Genomic DNA, 24,803 nt, shown 5'->3' with positions numbered 1-24,803 from the left:
AACTCTAGTGATAAAGTGCTAATCATCCTATGGAGCTGGATGATGATAATCATGATGTGGAGATGCCGGCGTTGGATTGGGGTGAGCACAGCAAGAAGTCTTACGACACCAGGTTAAAGTGCAACAGGTTTATTTTGAATCACTAGCTTTCGGAGCACAGCTCCTTCCTCAGGTGAATGAAGAGGTGAGTTCCAGAAACATATATGTTCCAGCATTTATTGCTCATTCCTATCTACCCTCCATTTCAAAGGGCACTTCAGAATCACCCACATTGCTGTGGATCTGGAGTCACATGTAGACCAGACTAGGTAAGGAATGCAGATTATTTTGCACCAAATAGGATACAATGGCTCCACAAGTAAAGTGGAAGTACATCAAAGTTACATACATTTGCAAATAGAAAGAACAAAAAGAGTATGTGTCATTGAAAGATCTTTAAGAACAGGTTACCAGATTTATGCTCTCAGATCGAAATGACGTGCAATAAAAGGATTGACGTAGGGCGAGGAGAAAAAAAGCAGAAGTATATGGGAAAATAATTCAAAAGCATTTCAAACTTAACTTCCTTTTCTTCTCACTGGCAATTAATTTTATTGCAAGCATGTCCAGTTCTTTAGAATATTGATTGGAACGCAAGTTAATAACAAGATCACATTCTCATGATTTTCTTTTAACTTCTGAGCCTCAAGATAATGTATCCATCTGAAGAACCAATATATAGAATGCTACTCAAAGACGTCTTCTAATCAACCAGAGATTTATGTAAACTAACAGCATTTCATGCTTGTAATCATACATTCTTTCAAACATCACACAAAGAGCTGTTACATACAGATCAATAGAAGGGATGGAGCTTAAAGCTTGCAATCAAATCTGGAGGTTCAACTCGGCTATTAAAAAACTTTTGCCTTTGCGATTTGCAGTCATTTGGCATCCCTTTCATTGGATTATATTCTGGTAACTCAATTTGAAAGATATTATTCTCCAACTACAATTTGCAGTTATACCTCTGACATTTGTGGAAACCTTAGGTTCACCAAGAATTACATGGGTGAAATGAATTCAATTTAAGCTTTTTTGAAATTTGTTTTCCTCCAATTTTGTCCCCTTCGCTCTTTTCCCGGAGACTACAGACAAAGGGTCATCCTTGGTTGAGTAGCAATGCTCTTGCTTCAAAGTCTAATGGTCATAGGTTCAAGTCCCAGTCCTGATTATTGAGCACATTATCGCAGATGACAATTCAGTGCTTTACTGAGGAAATTGTTGCACTGTTGAAGGTGCCATCCTTTGGCTAGGAAGCTGAACCAAAGTTGTACCCGACACCTCAGGGGAATGCAAGAGATACTATTATCTTACATAAGAAGGGAAGTTCTCCTGGGGCTCAAGCAAACATATATCATTCAACCTTCTTCACCAAAAGCAGATTATCTAGTAATTTGGACATTAAGGTATTTTAATAATGTTTCTTCACAGAATGCGTCATTTACAAGGCACAGCTTTATCGTTGATCCCCAATTGCCCTTGAGAAAGTAGGGTGAACTGCCTTCTTAAATACGACTGAGTGGCTCAGTGGGCTATTTCAAAGGGCAGTTAAGAGCCAATGGCATTGCTGTGGGTTTGCAGTCACGTACAGGTCAGACCAGGTAAGGATGGTAGTTTCATAATTACCATTTCTCATACCAACTTTTTATTCTGGAATTAATTGAATATAAATTCTCCAGCTGCCTGTAAATACGTGAACTCACATCTCCAGAACAGAAGTCCAGGCTTCTGGGTTACTAACCCAGTAATAGAACCACTATCACATGTGCCATATTGTACCTGGTTGAACGCAAATAGGTTGCAATTTTTCCCTACATTGTAACAGTGATTACACTTGAAAACTATTTCACAATACAGTACTTTGGCACAGCCTGAGTTTATGAAAGGCACTACAAGCCAGCTGTTATTCTTTCTACTTTCCTGGCAAGTGACACAATTGGTGCAGGCTTTACAAAACTATCAGCAAGCTATTATTTTTGGGTGCGAATCACAGCTACATCTGTGGGTGTGAGTGAGCGTTCTATGGCACTTTTGCCGATCTATTAATTTGTTTCCTGAGACAAACAATAGCACCACCATAGTCGTAGCTGGGGTGGGTTAACTCCAACTAGGAAAAGATGGAGCTTAGAACCTTCTGGTCAATATGACTCAGCTACCCTTGGATAAAAAAATCACTGAACTCTCTTGCAAATATGAATTTGATTTACTTAATTTGAACCATAAAACAGTAGTTTACTGTAATCGAAAAATCAAAATATGAACAAAGTAGTAAATGAGATAAAATATTAATAAAATATCTTTTTTTTTTACATTTAGAGTGCCCAATTCATTTTTTCCAATTAAGGGGCAATTTAGCATGGCCAATCCACCTAGCCTGCACATCTTTGGGTTGTGGGGGCGAAACCCACGCAAACACGGGGAGAATGTGCAAACTCCACACCGACAGTGACCCAGAGCCGGGATCGAACCTGGGACTTCGGCGCCGTGAGGCAGCAGGGCTAACCCACTGCGCCACCGTGCTGCCCTTAATAAAATATCTTAACCGTACAGATATTCCATTTAAGAGTTCATTAGTTATGAATATTGCTTAGTGGGAAATTGCAGCAAGCAATTGCAGCAAGCAAGTGATAGACAGCAGTATGAAACAGATGATGGAAATATGACTCTGTAATCACTTTTACTTGTAATCATAACCATTGTTACATGATTTAATGCCGTCTGTGCTGAAAAGATGCAAAAATTATTTCCGTTCTCTACAGCTCAATTAAACAACTTGGAAGCACTTTCCAGGGTAAACATTAATGATACCTAAGCAATAAAGAGACTGAAAATTGGATGGTGTTAAATCTGCCTGCCCCTCATTTAATGTTAGAAGATTACAAAAAGTGGATTAGAAGAGTGTTATATCCATTTTCAGCCTAATTACTGAAACAAATTAAACAGTCTTGGAAGTCAATCCTCAAAAAGTGTTGAGCATTTCTTTGTTGTTCTGGATATTTAGCTTCTTAAATTATATTTCAACCACCTTTGTGTTGTGTGTGTTACATTCTCTGTTGCAAATTTTTTACCTTTTTATCTCCCTGTTTTCTTCTCTTTAGTCCTGGCCTGTAGTCATCACCAAAACGCAGAAAATAATAGTATGATACCAGTCGTTCAATTGGATCTCGAATTACATTTACGTAGATGGGTTTCTTTTTCACACCATATCTAGAGCAATGGGAAGAGGAAACATTTGTTGTTTATTTCAATGCGATGTAAAGCTGTTTTCAATATTAAATTGAGAACTTCGTATTTTTGTGATCTATTAAATATTTTCTAAATTCTGTTGCACCATTTCAACGCTTCTCTGTTTATACTTTCTTAGCAGTTCCTAATGTAATTACGCAGTATCATGTTTGTAATGACAAAGGGAAAAGACTAGCTCCGCCTTATAAAGCATTACAACAGCTACCAAATTTGTTGCTACATCTGTAAATCTAGTATTGCAACCAACCAAATAAAATCTGTGCTGTAATGAATAAAAACATCATTACTGTAGCCACACTAAGGTATTTCTCAATATGGTGTAATTAAGAAAACTAGTATCTACTTATTTTAATTCATTTTCAATCTGGTTTTGTTGGTGCAGTGACTGTGTTCTTCAGATCTTTACTTGCGATGATGGATTATAAATTCAACAATTTGCAGACACATTGCCAATAGTTTTTATTGAAAAGCCTAAATAAGTACTTGAAAAGTTAAAGCTTTAACCCCATTTTACAAATTATGAGAGGATATCATTTAAAGTAGAAAAAGCATTATTTTTCAAAACAATCAGTCGGACCTTTCAGGGACCAGAGAGTACACCTCGTCATTATGAAAGTGAAAAGAAAACATTGCAGTGACATCAGCGAAGGGAATCCCTGCGAGGCACATTTGTTCTGTTGCTATCTCATTGGACGCATTTCCTGACAGACAGAGAGCAGCCTATTTTATCAACAGTTCATTCTGAGCTACAACGCAAGAGGAAAAGGTTTAGTCACACGTCCTCTGAGAATTCAAGAGTTTTATCCTTGGCACGGCCAGGCTGTATCGTCCCAAAATGTCCCAAGGTCAATTTTCCGGTCTGTGCTGCATTATGCAACTTATGTTGTAGTAGCAGAATGAAAATTAGCCCTATATAATAATAATAATCTTTTTATGGTCACAAGTAGGCTTACATTAACACTGCAATGAGGTTATTATGAAAATCCCCAAGTCGCCACACTCCAGCGTCTGTTCGAGTGCACGGAGGTAGAATTCAGAATTCTTAGCTGATACGGGAATTGAACCCGTGCTGGTGGCCTTATTCTGCATCACAAACCAGCTGTCTAGCCCACTGAGCTAAACCAGTCCCAGATTTGATTAGGGTTGCCACTTCTGATCACAACCCATTGCTGGAAATGTGCAATTGGCTGTTGCACAAGCACAATATTGGGCTTGGCTGTGATGCACCCACAACAAAAAGGCAAGTCAACATGGTTAAATATCACACAGTAATAGTGACTTAGTGAAAAAGTATTGGGAGGCACCTACACCTGGAATAGTGTCTCAGCAAGAACTGGCTAGCTTCAGGGGAGAGAGGAAGGGGGAAAATTAGCGACAAAATAAAATTGGAGACTGGGTGAATGATGAATATCTCAAAAGTCACAAAATACCTCACAGCAAATCAAAAACATGTAGTTAGTGAAAGCACTAGCTTTGAAATTATCGAGACTTGTCATGATAGTGCTGCATGTTTTATCAATATGTGCATTGCCAATATACTCAGGGCCCTTTGAATTAATAAAGTCTTGGGCTTAAGATAAGAAATAGGAGTAGGCCTAGGCCATACAGCCCTGGAGCCTGCCTGCCATTCATTAAGATAATGGCTGAACGTTTAGAACAACTCCACTTTCCCAAATACTCTCCATATCCTTCGATTACCTTTTGTCCACAAATCTATAGAGCTTAGTTTTGAAAATCTTAATCTGGGCATCCCCAGCTCTTTGGGGTAAGAATTCCAAAGATTCAGAACCCTTTAAGTGAAGGCATTTCTCATCTCAATCCTAAATGGCTGACTCCTTATTAAGTCCCTCAGAATTTTATATATTTCCAATGAAATCATCTTTCATTTTTCGCCAGAAAACACAGGACCATTCTACTCAATCTCTTCTCAGTGGACAGCCCTCTCATCCCATTGCGTAGGCTCCTATTGAAAGTAACACAGAAATGATTGACAGACTATTTTCTTTTCTTCCCTACCAATTAGAAGATGCCTGCCTGTTTCACTGATTGGAATGAAGCTAATCAAAACTCTGGCGAATATAAAAGATCACATCTCCTGAGTATTCATACCACAATGAGACATTGTGAATGTCTGGGAGATGTGACATCAAAATTCAATTACCTGTTCTGAAACAATAACTGCAGCAGATATTAACTAACAAAGTCCCTCTGCAATATGCAACCAACAAGGCGAAGAAGTGAAAAAGAATAATGCTGTACTGAAACATGCTGTTAAAGCCGAGTTCTTTCTCTCTCTGGAAGTATTCACTGGTTTGTAAATTGACCACCCTGAGAAAAAAAACCTGAGATTTTTTAAAATGTAGAAATCAGCTCGGTGCGACTACATCCATTAGAACAGTTAGGCTAAATGTTGAATCACCACATCGAGACCAATCAAGGAAAAGCTAACCGTATACTGTATTTTTTCTTTCATAAACTGTAAAATCTTCATAAGCCTACCCTCGATCTGCACTTGTGCACGCCTGGGCCCAGACAAACATGTGAGACCATATGAACAGTGGATGTTTTTCTTATTTCTTAAAGCTCTAGAATAGTTTCAATAAACTTACCTCGTTCTTTGTTGAACCCAAACAAACCTGTCTGAGTAATTTGCTACAACCTCGACACGTAAATAATGGGAGAATTACAGAATTGGCAAAGCACATATTCTCTCAATTCTTAAAAACAAACTGGGTTATGGTCAAACTAGAAGTGGGAGAATAAAGTCGTCTTTTCACCCATCTTCACTTGGTCCTGACAAAGTAAAATTGATCAAGATTCAGCTTAAAATGCAAATCCAAGATATAGGATGTGTAATGTTTGTATGGTATAGTTATATGAGCAAATGTATGAACGTAGGTATACATGAAATATTTACTGTTTTTAACGAATGACTAAGATTCTGGGTGTGATTCCCCCGATTGGGGACTGTATGATTATGGGCGTGATTCTCCCGATCGAAGACTAAGAGCCAGCGAGAAAACTGGAGTGATTTCCTCTGGCATGAGGAGCGACTCAGACAGTGCATTCAATGGCACTTGGGAAATTATTTTTCCCAAGGTCCAGGTTTCGGTGCCATTCAAAGGCACACTGGAGTTCTCTGAGGACCTGATGGGGGGGGCACTTAATCTCTATGACAGGCCCGCTCCGCAAGAGATTGGAGTGCCATTTTTAAAAGGGTGCACCAATCTCAGAATGCTACTGCAACAGCCCCCCCAAATCACTGGCAAAGACCCCCCCCCCCCCCCCCCCGCCTCAGTACCACCCTTCAGCCTTGCCCCCTGTTCCCCCCTTCAGCATGTCCCACTCTCTCCTGCGCCTCCCTCAGGCCCCCCCCCCCACCCCATCCTCCTCTTCAGCCCCTCCCCATTCCCCCCTCCCCTTCAGGTTGTGGCCATTGACAGTGTCAACCTGGCTCCTTTCTCTCCGAGGGATTGCAAGGGAGTGTGTACCCTCCCAACACGTTCCTCCAGAGTGCCGAGAGAGTCATTCATGAGTGATGTGGGTCTGGGGGACTTGTTCTGGGCTGCAGGGGCTTGGAGCAGGGGTCCTTTCTAGTCTGGGGGTCATTTGACTGTTCTTCCAGTTTGCAGTCTTTAAACCCTTTAAACAGTCTGTCAGTATCTCAAAAACACAGTTCTCTGATATTAAAGTGAAATTGTTCCCATCTGTATCACTAAACCCTTCAAACTCTCTCCCAGCTTGTCAAGTTTAAAGATCTGCGAGGTGAAGGCAAAAGTATTCCCTTGAATGTGGTGGAAATTTTTGTAGTGTTTTTCCACCCATTTCATTGCCCTTTAATGTATTGATGCCTGTTTGTATGCCTGGAGGCCTAAGAGCTTTGAACTGCATTGTTCACATTAAATTTCACAGGCCATTGCCTTTTTTTTTAACAAACATTTTATCAAGGCATTTATGCTTTTATAACAATAAAAGATACAAATACAAATGTAAACAGAGGCCATTGCCTAAAAGCTACTTGACAGGTCCAGGCAGTTTCAAAGGGAGGATCAAGGTTGTTGATTTTGATAGCTTAGAGGAGCAGCTATTTTTCTAACTACTTTAAAAAAAGAGAGACCGTCTTTTTTGTTATCAGGAGCTTTCAAGAAAGAACATGTTCTCTACGCGAGTGCTGCCCCCACACATGCTCTTTCTAGGAGGTTATTGGGAACAAAGAGACAATCTCTTAAAATAAACCGCCGGATCTGGGTGGAAGCTCGCTAGGAACGTCAGGAGACTTGCCGGGGCTGGCTGGTAAACTTGCAACGGGTTTCACAACTGGCGTGAAACCAGTTCTAGGCTCAACTCTCAATTCACTGGGCTATCGGGCGGCCCCAGAGAATCCCGGCCTCTATGTTATATTGGAGGTGAAGCCAAAGACAAATTTCCACTTTTCTGCCGCAGATTTTCAGAGGCACATTGATAAAGTCAAAGGTGAACCACATGATTGAACAGTTCAGAGATGTAATTTTCCTAATCTGAAATAGAAGAGATGTATAGTGAAGATTATATAACAAAGATCTAATATATTTCAAATCTTAGTATATTGATAAAAAAAAACATTTTGAGGCAGTTAAGCAAGAGCTGGGAGAGAATATGTTCTCATGCAGTAGTGGCAGATCGTTTAAACACTCTGCCATGTCACGAATGTGGGGTAATCAAATGAGGTGCAAACGACAATGCTGGCACAATGCACCATTACCAAACATTCTAAATTTTGCTTTCAGCCCCTTTCCAACAAAATCAATGTTATGTTTCCCCAGCTGTGATCAGGTCAGATTTGATGGTGTACCCTCCAGACTGTCAAGACTGTTAATACAGCAAGGAAATTAAAGTAACACGATTGGAGATAGGGTGCCACATCCAATCAAAGTGAAGTTAGACTTTTCAAATAATGCAACGTATCCATTCAGTTTCTTGAGTGATTTAAAAGGCACCTACACAACCAATAACTGGCAAGGAATTTTGAAGTCTCCACGAATACTACATGAAGGACCTCCTACTTTGCGCAGTTTTATTTTAAAAGGTAAAATCAAATACTAGCGTTTTGTGTTTAAACAAAGGAAATTACAATGGGATGAGAGAAGAACTAGGTAAGGTAGACTGGGAGCAAAGACTTTATGGTGGAACAGTTGAGGAACAGTGGAGAACCTTCCAAGCGATTTTTCACAGTGCTCAGCAAAGGTTTATACCAACAAAAGGGAAGGACGGTAGAAAGAGGGAAAATCAACCGTGGATATCTAAGGAAATAAGGGAGAGTATCAAATTGAAGGAAAAAGCATACAAAGTGGCAAAGATTGGTGGGAGACTAGAGGACTGGGAAATCTTTAGGGGGCAACAGAAATCTACTAAAAAAGCTATAAAGAAGAGCAAGATAGAGTATGAGAGTAAACTTGCTCAGAATATAAAAACAGACAGTAAAAGTTTTTACAAATATATAAAACAAAAAAGAGTGGCTAAGGTAAATATTGGTCCATTAGAGGATGAGAAGGGAGTTTTAATAATGGGAGATGAGGAACTGAACAGGATTTTTGGGTCGGTCTTCACAGTGGAAGACACAAATAACATGCCAGTGACTGATAGAAATGAGGCTATGACAGATGAGGACTTTGAGAGGATTGTTATCACTAAGGAGATAGTGATGGGCAAGCTAATGGGGCTAAAGGTAGACAAGTCTCCTGGCCCTGATGGAATGCATCCCAGAGTGCTAAAGGAGATGGCTAGGGAAACTGCAGATGCACTAGTGATGATTTACCAAAATGCACTAGACTCTGGGGTGGTCCCGGTGGATTGGAAATTAGCAAACGTGACACCACTGTTTAAACAAAGGAGGTGGGCAGAGAGCAGGAAATTATAGGCCAGCGAGCTTAACTTTGGTAGTAGGGAAGATGTTGGAATCTATCATCAAGGAAGAAATAGCGAGGCATCTGCATAGAAATTGTCCCATTGGGCAGACGCAGCATGGGTTCATAAAGGGCAGGTCGTGCCTAACTAATTTAGTGGAAATTTTTGAGGACATTACCAGTGCAGTAGATAACGGGGAGCCAATGGATGTGGTATATCTGGATTTCCAGAAAGCCTTTGACAAGGTGCCACACAAAAGGTTGCTGCATAAGATAAAGATGCGTGGCATTAAGGGTAAAGTAGTAGCATGGATAGAGGATTGGTTAATTAATAGAAAGCAAAGAGTGGGGATTAATGTGTGTTTCTCTGGTTGGCAATCAGTAGCTAGTGGTGTCCCTCAGGGATGTGTGTTGGGCCCACAATTGTTCACAATTTACATAGATGATTTGGAGTTGGGGACCGAGGGCAATGTGTCCAAGTTTGCAGATGACACTAAGATGAGTGGTAAAGCAAAAAGTGCAGAGGATACTGGAAGTCTGCAGAGAGATTTGGATAGGTTTAGTGAATGGGCTAGGGTCTGGCAGATGGAATACAATGTTGACAAATGTGAGGTTATCCATTTTGGTAGGAATAACAGCAAACGGGATTATTATTTAAATGATAAAATATTAAAGCAAGCTGCTGTGCAGAGAGACCTGGGTGTGCTAGTGCATGAGTCACAGAAAATTGGTTTACAGGTGATTAAGGCGGCAAATTGAATTTTGTCCTTCATTGCTAGAGGGATGGAGTTTAAGACTAGGCAGGTTATGCTGCAATTGTATAAGGTGCTGGTGAGGCCACATCTGGAGTATTGTGTTCAGTTTTGATCTCCTTACTTGAGAAAGGACGTACTGGCACTGGAGAGAGTACAGAGGAGATTCACTAGGTTAATCCCAGAGCTGAAAGGGTTGGATTACGAGGAGAGATTGAGTAGACAGGGACTGTACGCGTTGGAATTTAGAAGGATGAGGGCGGATCTTATAGAAACATATAAAATTATGAAAGTAATAGTTAGGATAAATGCGGGCAGGTTGTTTCCACTGGCGGGTGAAAGCAGAACTAGGGGACATAGCCTCAAAATAAGGGGAAGTAGATTTAGGACTGAGTTTAGGAGGAACTTCTGCACCCAAAGGGTTGTGAATCTATGGAATTCCTTGCCCAGTGAAGCAGTTGAGGATCCTTCATTAAATGTTTTTAAGGTAAAGATATAGTTTTTTGAAGAATAAAGAGATTAAGGGTTATGGTGTTCGGGCCAGAAAGTGGAGCTGAGTCCACAAAAGATCTGCCATGATCTCATTGAATGGTGGAGTAGGCTCGAGGGGCCAGATGGCCTACTCCTGCTCCTCGTTCTTATGTGTTTATTAAAATAAAAAGCTGAAAAATGTAATCTGAATTAGAAACAAATTTGCTTAGTTTGAGAAACTGGTCCTAGTCAATAATTAGCAATGGAAAGGTAGCAGCTAACCTGCACTGAGATCACAATGGCAATGGAACTTGAAATCTTTTATTTATTTGATGAAAGCACCTACCAGGTTTATCAGACACAATTAAGCTCACTAGCAGCTTTAAAGCCATACAGGAAGGTATTGATCAATTTTCACTTGACTTGTTTGTTAATTAGTCAATCCGGAATGAAGTCAGACATTTACAATCAGACTGCATTTAAACTGTTGTTGACCTGGTGTATATCTCAGTGACCTGGTGGATTGCACAACAACTCACACTGATTGTTTATAAAAAACCTTTCCTTTATTGAAGGATTTTTTTTTCAACAAGTACTGAGTATTACCAGCTTTTCCCATCCATAGTTGCTCCTGAGCTTCGAGTTTGACAAAGCATAATGGGAGTTAATGTTTGATGCGGGACAAGAAGCATGTAAAGGGTAAAAGCTGCAAGCCTGCCTCCCTGAAGAACATTGGTAACCAAAATCTAAAGTTTGCTAGTAATGCTTACAAAAGGAAGGAACAAAATCCTCCATTGGTTAAACAAGTTACAGGTAGATATAAGTATTCAAGAAATAAAATGCCAGGACCTGCTGGACAAGGGCCATGAAGCCTGAGGAAAATATAGGGGGAATAGCAGAGGTATTATAAATTTGGGGGAAATTTTGAATTTTGCACTTCACTGAAGTCAATGGGCAGCAATAATGGGTGGAGTGCAAAATTGACAGTCCACCTCATTCCATAGGTTTCCCGTCCAGCAAGTTAAAATTACCCTCTTGTGTTTCAGGATTTTACTGAGAGGCGCAAAGGACTGGAGAGTGGCCAATATACTTATTTTCAAGTAGAGCGAGACAAACCATGGCAGGGAACATATTGGAATCTTTAATTAAAGATTAAATTATGAGAAAGAATATGTTCAACAAACCTGTTGAAGTTCTGAACAAGGTGACAGATATAGTGGATTAGGGAAATACAGTGGCTGTTCTGTATTTGAATTATCAGAAAAAATGTTTGACAATGCACCTTATGAGATTATTGGAGAAGATTAATTGGAATCTAGCATGGACATGATTGGCTGAATGGGCTCATTTGTTGCCATAATGACACAATGACTAAAATCAATGCATTTGGAATTAGGGAATGGGTAGTAAATTGGATTTAAAGGAGCAAACAGAGCATGCATTTCCAAAAATGGATAGAAAAGTGACCATTCATTTCCAAAGTGTCTGCTTTCTGTTGACTTTGTACACCAATTTAGATCAAGAACTTGGTAGACTAGAACCATTTTACAGATTGCACTAAACTGGTAACCTTTAAAAAGGGATTATGGAATTTGAAATTAGCAAAATGTATCAACTCTCACTAAAATAAATAATGTTTGAACAGGGAAAGGTTGGATGCTGTGAAAGAGGGATTTATAAATTCAATTTCACAAGGCAGCACAGGTGCCAGCCTTTGCTATTAGTACAATCATACACAAATCCAAAACAAAACTGCAGTTCCAATAAAGCTATGCCAGGTAGCAGTGACAGGTCCTTGAAGGACATTAGAGAATCAGCTAGTTATTTACAACAATCTGATCAGACCACAAATTACTAGAAGTATTAAACCCCAATTCCTCAGTTGCTGGGATAGGCATTCTGGACCAGAACCACAACATTTCCATACGATCCCAGATTTTGCACTGAGGTGAAGAAAATAAATGTAAATGGATAATGCTGAATCAATGCGAAATGAAAGTCGCCACAGTCCCAGAGGACCATTGGATGCTCTCTCCTTTTGAGAGAGAGCTGACTAGTGGTTATTTAATCTGGGTGTCACCACAACTCAGGTGAGGGGCAAGGGTGAGAAGACAGGACCTTCATGGATAACCTCAGCTGATAAGGAATTGAACCCGCGCTGTTGGCACCACTTTGCATTATCAATTAACCAACTGAGCTAACCGACGCTCAAATCAACACAATAACTTAGTAAAACCACGTTTTGAGTAATGTGTACAGTCTCGGGCTCCAAACTAAAAAAGCAATGTTCATCCAACAGAGAGGATGTAGCTTAGGATGAATGCTAGTACAGTATTAGTAAATGCAAACATGACAAATGATTTGAAAAATGTTCTTTTTTTGAACATAAAGAATTGGCTGATTTGCTGGAAATGTTGAACTGTATTAAGGGATGGACATTAAGAAATAGATTGTTTCCAGTGATTGAAAGCTCACAGAAGATTAAATGGAAGAGATTTAGAACTGCGAGCAGAAGAAAAAAAAGACTTAATGCACAACGTAAATGAATGATTGAAGCAAGAGTAAATTACCAGGCGACTGAAGAAAAGAAGGAAACAGGGATATGGTGAACATGCAATTAGGATTAATGCGTGGTGGGGATTGTGGTGAATGTGATTCACACTATATATAGTTGCCAATATCACTCCATGTATATACGTTCGTTATCTACCCATTGTAAGTGCAGTTGCACTATCCGACCACCAGGTAGAGTCGCTCTGGGAGTATGCGCGAGTTTGTACTGGGCTCCTCCTTTGGTTCCGCCCAGGACTCCTCCCCCTGGGACCGATGTATAAAGATCAGTGCCTTAGAGCCAGCCTGCCAGTTCACCTGAAGTTCAACGACGAATAGGCTGGCTCTATTGTAAGTGTATTAAAGCCTCTGTTCAGATCCAACTACACGTGTTCGCTGAATTGATGGTTCCATCAATTTAATACACTTAAGAAGCTGCCAAAGTAAAGCTTGGAATCCGCTCTAAAACCAGGACGTCTAGAACTCGATCCGCAGGATGCAGAGGTGAAAGAAACCTTCTGCCACTGGCTGAAATGTTTTAAGGCCTACCTGGCCGAAATCAGCACCGCTGAAACTACGGAGGAACAAAAGCTCAACCTACTGCACGCGAGGGTAAGCCACAGAATTTCTACACAACTAAATCCAGCCGGTTCCTACACCGCAGCGCTGGCAATTTTGGACAAAATGTATATTAGGCCCATGAACGAGATCTTTGCCCGCCATGTGTTCACGACTCGCCAACAATGGGCTACTGAAACTTTAGCTGAATTTGCACGCGAGTTGAACAATCTCTCAAATTACTGCAATTACCAGGCCGTAACCGCGGCCGAACATAGGGAGCTTGCTGTGCGGGATGATTTTGTAGCGGGCCTTCGATCTAGCTATGTACGCCAGAGACTATTAGAAAATGGGGCCCAGGGCTTAGAGACTACCGTAGAGGCTGCTATCGCGATGCAAGTTTCCTTCCGCAGCCTCAACTCGTTTCCCGCGGACCCCGCTAACCCCGCATGGGCCCCCGACCTGAGGACCCCCAAGCCTGTGCCACAAGGCCCCCCAGCTATCGCGCTGCCACAGCCGGTCCTACTGTCCCAGTCAACTACTCAAACTATCCAGCTGCTCCAGCTAATTACTCAGCTCCCCCAGCCAGCTACTCAGCTCGCCAAACCAGTTATTCAACTGCTCCAGCCTGCCACTATTCAGCTCCCCAAACCAGTTATTCAACTGTTCCAGCCTGCCACTTCTGTGGACAAAGCCAGCACCCGCGGCAGCACTGCTCAGCCCGATCCGCGACCTGCAGCAGCTGCGGGAAGAAAGGCCACTATGCTAAAGTGTGCCTCGACAGAAGGGCCCCAGCCCTCAACACCCCAACAGTCCAAAAACATCGCCCCCAGCACCAGCAGGCCCGCGGGGCCCGAAACGCTGCAGCCTACACTCAGGCTCCGCCCCTTCCCGCCACGTGCAATCCATGGGGGCCGCCATCTTGGCAAACCTCCACCATGCAGCCGGCCACGTGCGATTTATGGGGGCCGCCATCTTCATCACCACCCTTCACGTCCGATCCACGGGCCCTAGCTGCATCCCCAGACTCAAACAGCTCATCGAAGGAGTACGACCTCCCCGGGTAGTCACCACATGGCCCGCAACTCAGCGCAGTGTTCCTGCATCAAGCTCGCCAGAACGCAGCGGCATCTACTCGACAGGACGCCCGATCGGAAGAATTTGACTCCCCCGGGCACCCACCACGCGGTCCGCAACTCAACACGGTCACCCTCGACCAATCTCGCCCCAAGCATCTGAGAAATTCGATGACGGAGGTCCAGATCAACGGGTACAACACGTCGTGCCTCTTCGACTCCGGGAGCACAGAGAGATTCATGCACCCAGAGCTGGTAGGACGCTGTTTCCTCCCTATTTATCCCGTCAACCAAACTATCGCCCTTGCTTCGGGCTCCCATTCCATTCAAATCCAAGGCCGCACTACAGCTACGATAACGATTCGAGGCGCTAGCTATTCCAAATTTAAACTGTATGTCTTGCCCGCCCTCTGCGCGCCACTCCTATTAGGCTTGGATTTCCAATGTAATCTCAAGAGTCTCACCCTCAGCTTCGGCGGGCCCCTGCCCCCACTCACTATCTGCAGCCTCGCCACGCTGCGCATCGCCCCCCCCTACTCTCTTCGCCAACCTCACCCCGGATTGCAAACCGGTAGCCACCCGCAGCAGGTGGTACAGCCTGCAGGATAGGGTATTTATCAGAACGGAGGTCCGAAGGCTGCTCAGTGAGGGGATCATAGAGGCCAGTAACAGTCCCTGGAGAGCTCAGGTGGTGGTCGTTAAGACCGGGGAAAAATTCCGCATGGTCGTCGATTATAGCCAGACCATCAATCGCTTTACACTCCTAGACGCGTATCCCCTCCCCAGAATCGCAGACATGGTAAACCAGATCGCCCAATATCGGGTATTTTCCACAGTGGATCTGAAGTCTGCATACCACCAGCTCCCAATCCGCCCAAAGGACCGCCACTACACGGCGTTCGAGGCCGATGGCCGCCTCTTCCATTTCCTCCGGGTTCCCTTCGGCGTCACTAACAGGGTTTTGGTGTTCCAACGAGCAATGGACCGAATGGTAGACCAGTACGGGCTGCGGGCCACATTTCCGTATCTGGATAATGTTACCATCTGCGGCCATGACCAGCAGGACCACGACGCCAACCTCCACCGTTTTCTCCAGATGGCCCAAAAATTAAACCTTACATATAACAAGGAGAAATGCGTGTTCCGCACAAACAGACTAGCCATCCTCGGCTACGTCGTGGAGAACGGAGTCCTGGGTCCAGACCCGGACCGCATGCTCTTAGAACTCCCCCTCCCCCATGGCCCTCAAACGGTGCTTGGGGCTCTTTTCGTACTACGCCCAGTGGGTCCCCCAATATGCGGACAAAGCCCGCCCACTCTTCAAGGCCACACTATTTCCCCTGTCTGCTGAGGCGCGCCAAGCCTTCAGCTGCATCAGGGACGACATCGCCAAAGCAGCCATGCGGGCGGTGGATGAATCCACTCCCTTTCAGGTTGAGAGCGACGCCTCAGAGGTAGCGCTAGCAGCCACTTTAAACCAAGCAGGGCGGCCCGTTGCATTTTTGTCCCGTACTCTATCCGCTTCAGAACTCCGACACTCCTTAGTCGAGAAGGAAGCACAAGCCATCGTGGCGGCTGTCCGACACTGGAGGCACGACCTCGCAGGTAGGAGGTTCACCCTCATTACCGACCAACGGTCGGTCGCCTTCATGTTCGACAACTCGCAAAGGGGCAAAATTAAAAATGACAAAATTCTTCGGTGGAGGATTGAACTCTCCACCTACAATTACGATATCAAATATCGACCGGGGAAGCTCAACGAGCCCTCGGATGCCCTATCCCGCAGGACATGCACCAGCGCGCAAATCAGCCGCCTAAAAGCCATCCACAATGACCTCTGCCACCCAGGGATCACCCGGCTCGCCCACTACATCAGAGCCCAAAACCTGCCTTTATCCAACGAGGAGGTAAAAGCGGTCACCAGGGACTGCCCGATCTGTGCGGAGTGCAAACCGCACTTCTATAGACCAGACAGGGCCCACCTGGTCAAGGCTTCTAGGCCCTTTGAACACCTTGCGATCGATTTCAAAGGGCCACTCCCCTCCACTAACAAAAACATTTACTTCCTTAACATTATTGACGAGTTCTCCCGATTCCCCTTCGCCATCCCATGCCCCGATATGACCTCCCACACAGTCATTAGGGCCCTGCATAGTGTCTTCACCCTGTTCGGTTTCCCCAGCTACGTGCAGAGCGACCGGGGTGAGTCCTTTATGAGTGACGAGCTGCGTCAGTACCTGCTCGACAAGGGCATCGCCTCGTGCAGGACTACCAGTTACAACCACAGGGGGAACGGACAGGTGGAGAGGGAGAACGCAACGGTCTGGAAGACCGTCCTACTGACCCTCAGGTCCAGCAAGCTCCAAGTTTCCCAATGGCAGGAAGTCCTCCCTGACGCGCTCCACGCAATTAGATCCCTCCTGTTTACAGCTACCAACCAAACCCCCGAGCGGCTCTTCATTTTTTCCAGGGGCACTACCACAGGGGTCTCACTTCCGGCGTGGCTGAGGACGCCAGGCCCGGTTCTCCTAAGGAAGCACGTCAGGGTGCACAAGACCGACCCCATTGTTGAAAAGGTGCGCCTGCTTCATTCCAACCCACAGTACGCATTTGTTGAGTTCCCGGACGGTCGCCAGGACACAGTATCCCTCTGGGACCTGGCACCCGCTGGATCCAGCCCCCCATCTACCCCCACCGAGGAACTCCTTTCCCCGTTCCCTATGCGGACGCCCCCTTACGCCCCCGATTCTGTGAGCTCACCCCACCAGTCCCGAGCGCCAGCACCAGCCCGCCCCCTCACTCTCCATTCGACCAGGAGGTGTATGAGGCTCGGACAAGACTCGCCCCGGAGCTGGCAACCGTACCCCAGACCTCGACGCCCGCCCAGCCACCGCAAAAAGCTGCAACCCAGGTGCTCCGCAGATCAAAACGGACAATTCGTCCACCGGACAGACTGACTCTTTGAGCCATCACACCCGCCAGACTTGATTTTTTTAACAGAGGGTGAATGTGGTGAATATGATTCACACTATATATAGTTGCCAATATCACTCCATGTATATATGTTCATTATCTACCCATTGTAAGAGCAGCTACACTATCCGACCACCAGGGGGTGTCGCTCTGGGAGTATGCGAGAGTTTGTACTGGGCTCCTCCCTTGGCTCTGCCCAGGACTCCTCCCCCTGGGACTGATGTATAAAGATCAGTGCCTTAGAGCCAGCCTGCCAATTCACCTGAAGTTCAACAACGAATAGGCTGGCTCTATTGTAAGTGTATTAAAGCTTCTGTTCAGATCGAACTACACGTGTTCGCTGAATTGATGGTTCCATCAGGGATAACCATCAAAACAGGACTGTTTACCTAAAAAATATTCTAGTTCCATTTTTAACTTTTGCTTCTTTACATACAAGCCCCTTCCTCCACTTGGTTTGTCTGATTCTGACAGCTGTTCCACTCCACCAAATTCAGCAGTTCATAGCATGACAGCAAAAAACAAAATGTTGCAGTATAAAGTTTGGTTAGTCCCATAGTGGCATGAATCATAGAACATACAGTGCGGACCATTTTCAATCTTTTTTGAAGAAAACAAAATTTACTTCAGTGACTGAAAGCGAGGCAGGTAGTGAATGGGTTTAAAAGTATACATAAACTGCCCTACTCAATTGTGACCTCTTATGCATCATAATACATCTACCCCAAACCACATGGAACCATGCAAGAGACTAAAAAAAATTAAATCCAGGTTAATTAGAGAGGGGTGAAAAAACCTGTTGAATTCCTCTCTAATCCCCCCATGGCAATCAAAACTACATCAGAAGATCACATTTATCCGGATTTATGCTGCAGAAAAGTTAGCTCATGCACAAGGCAATCTCTGTCCCAACTAGAAACAGGCCCAGCCGTCCCTTGAGGGGTTGCAGTGAGTTGTCATTCACCACATGAGCTGACAACCTGCCCCACAGGTCCACTATTTTCTGAGAAAAGGCCTGCTTAACAGACAACTTAGTTCTGCACGTAGCTAGCTTGTGAGCTCAACTCTCACCTTCCCTAACCTGTTCAGTCGCAATAACTGATCAACAGAAACAGTCTAGTCCCTTTATAATTTTATAAATCTCTATGAAATTACCCCCAAGTCTTTGCTTCTCCAAATTTTAGAACCGATCTGGCCAAAGTGTTTTAAAAACAAAATAAATCTTGTGAGCCTCTTTTGCACCTTTTTCAAAGTATCAATATTTCCCATCATGATACTGTATAGGTACAGATTTGTAACTGAAATCTTGCATAAGAACCAGATGGAATGTTTTGTTTTAGACGAAAAAGTCCTGTGAATATCCACTGGACCCTTGTGCACTTAGCTGTAGTTTCATAGCATTCGTCATTGACTATAAGACTTAGGAGCAGTAATCGGCCATTCGGCCCATCAAGCCTGCTCCGTCAGTCAATGAGATCATGACTGATCTGATATCATAGTCCTCAACTCTACTTTCCTGCCTTATCCCCGTAACCTTTGATTCCCTTACTGATTAAAAATCTGTCTATCTCAGCCGTGAACATACTTAATGACCCAGTTTAGAACATAGAACAGTACAGCACAGAACAGGCCCTTCGGCCCTCGATGTTGTGCCGAACAATGATCACCCTACTTTAAACCCACGTAACCCGTATACCCGTAACCCAACAATCCCCCCATTAACCTTACACTACGGGCAATTTAGCATGGCCAATCCACCTAACCCGCACATCTTTGGACTGTGGGAGGAAACCGGAGCACCCGGAGGAAACCCACGCACACACAGGGAGGACGTGCAGACTCCACACAGACAGTGACCCAGCCGGGAATCGAACCTGGGACCCTGGAGCTGTGAAGCATTGATGCTAACCACCATGCTACCGTGAGGCCCCAGTTTCTGCAGTAAAGAATTCCAGAGTTTCTGCAGTAAAGAATTCCAGAGATGAGAGCGGCTCCAGCAAAGATGCTCCCACACATCCACAAAATCGCAGCATTTTTCGGGGGTTTTCCCGGTGAGTTTAAAAAAAAAAAATTTAGTCCCGCGAAACCTGCACTGCCCAGGCGCCAAAGCTCCGTTCCACGGAGCTGAAGAGGGGGAAAAAAAAGAGGAGACTCGTCCCGGTGAGCTGCACGTGGAGGAGGAGTGGGGATCGCTCAGAAACTGCCTGAAAGTCAGAGCACGGAGAGGATAACACAAAAACAAAATAATTTTTTTATTCAACCTTTCTTGTTCCTCTTCTGAAAAAAAAACTTTAAAAAAACTTTCAAAGAAAAAAAAAATTTAATTTTTATAAACAATCATTTTTCCTTTTGGGGGGGGGGGGGGGGGGGGGGGGGGGGGGAACAAAAAAATAGAAATTATTTTTTGCACAAAACCCAGGAAAAAAAGAGAAAGGCACATAACAGAAATATGCCTGCAAATAATAAATCGGGGGCGGGGGGGGGGGGGGGGGGGGGGGGACTGTGCTAACTCGTTCCCGGGCTCGTTCTATCTCTCAATGCCATGGGGGGGGGGGGGGGGAACTAAGCAAGGTGAATGAGGGTGAGAAAGCCAGACAGGAGGGCGAGACAAGGGCTAGCAAAAGGAAGGTAAAACAGGACCAGGGCAGGGCAAGTACTGGGAGGGGGGGCCACCATGCTGGCGAGGAGGGCTAACACGGGAGGACAGGAAGAAAGAAGGGCCGCAGCGTGCTTCTCAGGGGAGAGGGAGCGCCTGGCACAAAGAGAAGGGGGGGGGGGACAGGGCAGAAGGGGGGGTGGGGGGAGAACACAGGAGGTGGACAGAGGAACATGGACTAAGGGGGGGGGAGGAGTCGGCGGGAGAGCGCAGAACAAAAGAGAAGCAAAGAGAAGGGTGAGGTAGATAAGCAGCACGAACACAGGCCTCTGCAGGCATGGAGCAGGGCAAGAGCCAAGATGGTGCCACAAACAGCCACTCAGGAGGGCTTCAGGGCGAAGGGAGACCCTGGAGTGCAGGGGTGCAGCCACGTGGCGTACACATAGCTGGTGGCCATGTTGGGTGCCCCCTGGACAAAAGGAAACCCTGGAGCCCTGGGGTCCGACCTCATGTCGAGAGCGGCGACCACGGCCATTTTGGACGGTCCCCTAACGAAGGGAAACCTCGGAGTGCAGGGGCGCGTCCACCAGGTGAGTATGAGTGACCCTGCAGGACCGGGGGGGTCAAAAACCCCCCATCAGGATTGTTACCTGGAACGTAAGGAGGCTCAATGAAATGAAATGAAAATCGCTTATTGTCACGAGTAGGCTTCAAAGAAGTTACTGTGAAAAGCCCCTAGTCGCCACATTCCGGCGCCTGTCCGGGGAGGCTGGTATGGGAATCGAACCGTGCTGCTGGCCTGCTTGGTCTGCTTCAAAAGCCAGCGATTTAGCCGAGTGAGCTAAACCAGACCCTTCAATGGCCCGGTGAAAACATCCAGAGGGTGAAGATTTCACCCATTTAAGAAGCCTAAAAGCAGACATAATCTATCTACAAGAGACGCATCTGAGGGAGAAGGACCGACTGCTGGTAAGAAAGGGCTGAGTGGGACAGATAAACCACTCATGCTACGGGACGAGGGCCAGGGGGGTAGCAATATTAATAAGCAAAAGGACGAGGTTTATGGAAACCAAGACAGTTACGGATCCAGGGGGACGGTACGTCATGGTCAGCGGTGTCCTGGAAGGGGCACCGGTCGTACTGGTAAATGTGTACGCTCCCAACTGGGACAACACAGAATTCATAAAGAAGACCATAGCAGAAATCTCCGACCTTGACACACACCGACTGATCATGGGGGGGGGCGACTTCAACTGTGTACAGGACCCACTGACCGACCGATCAAATCCCAGAGCAGGGAAAAAGACTGGCATGGCCAGGGAACTAGGAGCATTTATGGATGAGCAGATGGGGGGGGGGGGGGGGGGACCCATGGAGGTTCCTGCACCCGGGAAAGAAGGAATTTTCATACTTCTCACAAGTACACAAGGTATACACCCGTGTCAACTTCTTTGCAGTGGGGAAATCGGTGCTTCCAGGGATCACGGGAACCGAGTACTCTGCGATCGTTATCTCTGACCACGCTCCACACTATATGGATGTGAGGTTGGAGACAGGCCAGGACCAGCGCCCCACATGGAGGCTGGACATGGACCTCCTGGCCAACAAGGCCTTCTGTCAGAAAACATCACGGGCCATAGGCGACTATGTTAGTAACAACCAAAACAGGGAGGTCTCACCCTCCATGTTCTGGGAGGCACTGAAGGCTGTGATTAGAGGAGAGATCATAGCCTACAAGGCAAGCAGAGATAGGGAAGAGAGGGTGGCCAGGCGACAACTGGTGGACTCCATCCTGGAAGTCGACAGAAAACACTCCGAGGCCCCGACCGTAGAGCTGCTGTCAGAGAGAAAAAAGCTGCAAATGGACTTTAACCTGCTATCCACTGCGAAAGCAGCGTACCAACTCCGCCAGACATGGGGACCTTCTACGAACACGGAGACAAGGCTGGCCGCCTAATGGCTCACCAGCTGAGAAAGCAGGCAGCCACAAGGGAAATAGCGCAGGTAAAGGATAGCAGTGGCAGACTGGTAACAGAACCAAAGGAGGTCAATCGGGCATTTGAGACCTTCTACCGGGGACTGTACGCCTCCGAGCCCCCAACGGGGGCGCGGGGATGAAACAATTTCTAGATGGACTGGAACTACCAGTTGTGGGGCAAGACAGACGGGACGGAGCTGGAAGCACCAATAGACCTGTGAGAAATCATGGAGAGCATCAGCTCCATGCAAGCGAGGAGGGCACCGGGACCTGACGGGTTCCCGGCGGACTTCAACAAAAAATTTGCACCAGTCCTGGCCCCACACTTAAGGGACATGTTCACGGACTCACTGGCAAGGGGCACCCTGCCCCCCACTCTAGCGCAGGCCACAATTTCACTGATACCCAAAAAAGATAAAGGCCTGACGGAATGCAGATCATACAGACCCATTTCACTGCTGAACGTGGATGCGAAAATACTCGCAAAGGTCCTGGCCAAAACCTGGAGGGCTGTATACCAGGGGTGGTCGCAGAGGACCAAACGGGCTTTGTCAAAGGTAGGCAGTTCAAAGCGAACATCAGGCGGCTGCTGAACATAATAATGACCCCATCTGGGGAGAGAACACCAGAGGTGATTGTCTCCCTGGACGCAAAAAAGACCTTCGACAGAGTCGACTGGAAATACCTCCTCGAGGTACTGGAACGGTTTGGGCTAGGAGTGGGGTTCACCGCCTGGGTGAGGCTCCTGTACAACGCTCCCAAAGCGAGCGTCCGAACTAACACCACGAGCTCTAAATACTTCCCGCTACAGAGAGGAACAAGACAGGACTGCCCCCTGTCCCCACTCTTGTTCGCGCTAGCGATCGAACCCCTGGCGATAGCCCTGCGGGACGCAAAAAGCTGGAAGGGAATCCGGAGAGGAGACAGAGAGCACAGAGTCTCACTCTATGCAGATGACCTGCTCCTCTATGTCTCTAAGCCATAGGAGGGACTGCAAATACTGAAAATGTTTGGAACCTTCTCGGGCTACAAACTTAACCTGGACAAAAGTGAGGCATTCCCAGTGAACCCAAACGGGGGAGCGAGAGAGCTGGGGGGGCTCCCGTTCAAAACAGCCCAGAACAGATTCCGCTACCTGGGGACACTGATCCACAAGTGGAACCTGACCAGCCTGGTGGAGGAAGTAAGAAGAGGCCTTCAAAGGTGGGGCTCTCTCTGGCGGGGAGAGTGCAGACGATCAAGATGAACGTACTGCCCAGGTTCATCTTTCTCTTTAGATCCATTCCGATCCTCATTCCCAAGGCCTTTTCCCAAAGCGTAGACAGTCTAATCATGGCATTTGTTTGGGGGGGGGGGGGGGGGGTACGAACCCGAGAATTCCCAAACAGACACTGCAAAGAAGGAAAATCAAAGGGGGCTTAGCCTTACCAAACCTATAATTCTATCACTGGGCAGCAATGGCAGAAAGAGTGAGGGGATGGGGACAAGAACCCGACATAGATTGGGTACAAATGGAGGAGACATCCTGTAAAGGAACGGCCCTCCAGGCGCTGGCCACAGCAGCACTCTCATCCTCCTCAACAAGATACGCAACGAGCCCAGTGGTAGCGGCCATGCTGAGAACGTGTTGAGACAGCACTTCGGGATAACCAAAATGTCCCTTTATGGCACCCATCTGCGGCAATCACAGATTCCCCTTCAGCCATGCTAGATACCACCGTCAAAAGATGGAGGTGGGACGGGGGCACATTGACGGTCAGAGACTTCTATATAGAGCATAGACTGGCGACACTAGACGAACTGACGAGGAGTGGAGGCTGGCAAAAGGACAGGAAATGAGACATCTCCAAATAAAACACTTCCTCCGCAAAGAGACAGTGGGGCACCCCGGGGCCCCAGAAACCACACTACTAGATGACCTGATAGGGCACAAGCAACGAGAAGGGGGGGAGGGGGGCTATGTGGGAAAATATAAGGACAGCTACTGGACAGAGCCTGGACTCCACTGGATGAGACCGGACAAAAATGGGAGGACGAACCGGGGACAGAGGTACAATGCGGACTCTGGAGCGAAGCACTTAGCAGGGTGAACTCCATCTACTCCAGTGCAAGGCTAAGCCTAATGCAGTTCAAAGGCCAGAACCCGAATGAGCAGGTTCTTCCAGGAGGTGGAGGACAAATGTGAGTGGCGCTAGAGGGGCCCGGCCAACCACACCCACATGTTTTGGGCTTGCTCCAAGCTTGCTGGGTTCTGGACAACCTTCCCCGAGGCAATGTCCAAGGTTGTGGGGGTGAGGGTGAAGCCATGCCCAATAGTGGCAATCTTTGGGGTATTGGAGCAGCCAGAGTTACACATGGGGAAGAGAGCCAACGCCCTCGCTTTTGCTGCCCTAATCGCACGCTGGAGAATCCTGCTCGACAGCACCACCTACAGCTGCAGATTGGCTCGCTGACCCCTTGGAATTTCTCCATCTGGAGAAGATGAAGTACGCTACCCGAGGGTCAGAGGAAGGCTTCCTGGATTCTTGGGGGCAGTTTGTCGGTCTGGGCCAAAACCTGTTCGAGGCCAGCAACAAGGAGTAACCTAATAAGAATTTTTTAAAAACACCAAGATAGATGACGTACCAAAACACCACGCAACCCCCCCCCCCCCCCCCCCAGTGTCTGTGTGTGTGTGTG

The 24,803-nt window shown here is 46.1% G+C and overlaps 1 protein-coding gene across 1 annotated transcript in view; it reads right to left on the bottom strand.

Annotated features, from left to right (window-relative positions):
* The window catches only part of LOC119964379 (heparan sulfate 2-O-sulfotransferase 1), a 362,490-nt gene that overhangs the window by 11,751 nt on the left and 325,936 nt on the right, over positions 1-24,803 (bottom strand). The window contains exon 4 of the mRNA XM_038793773.1: positions 3,111-3,249. Within this exon, the coding sequence (XP_038649701.1) occupies positions 3,111-3,249 (139 nt within the window). The remainder of the gene's footprint in view (positions 1-3,110; positions 3,250-24,803) is intronic.

This window comes from Scyliorhinus canicula, chromosome 4 (genome assembly GCF_902713615.1).
Source record: "Scyliorhinus canicula chromosome 4, sScyCan1.1, whole genome shotgun sequence".
Classification (NCBI taxonomy): Eukaryota; Metazoa; Chordata; class Chondrichthyes; order Carcharhiniformes; family Scyliorhinidae; genus Scyliorhinus; species Scyliorhinus canicula.
This window is presented reverse-complemented; position numbering and strand designations above follow the sequence as displayed.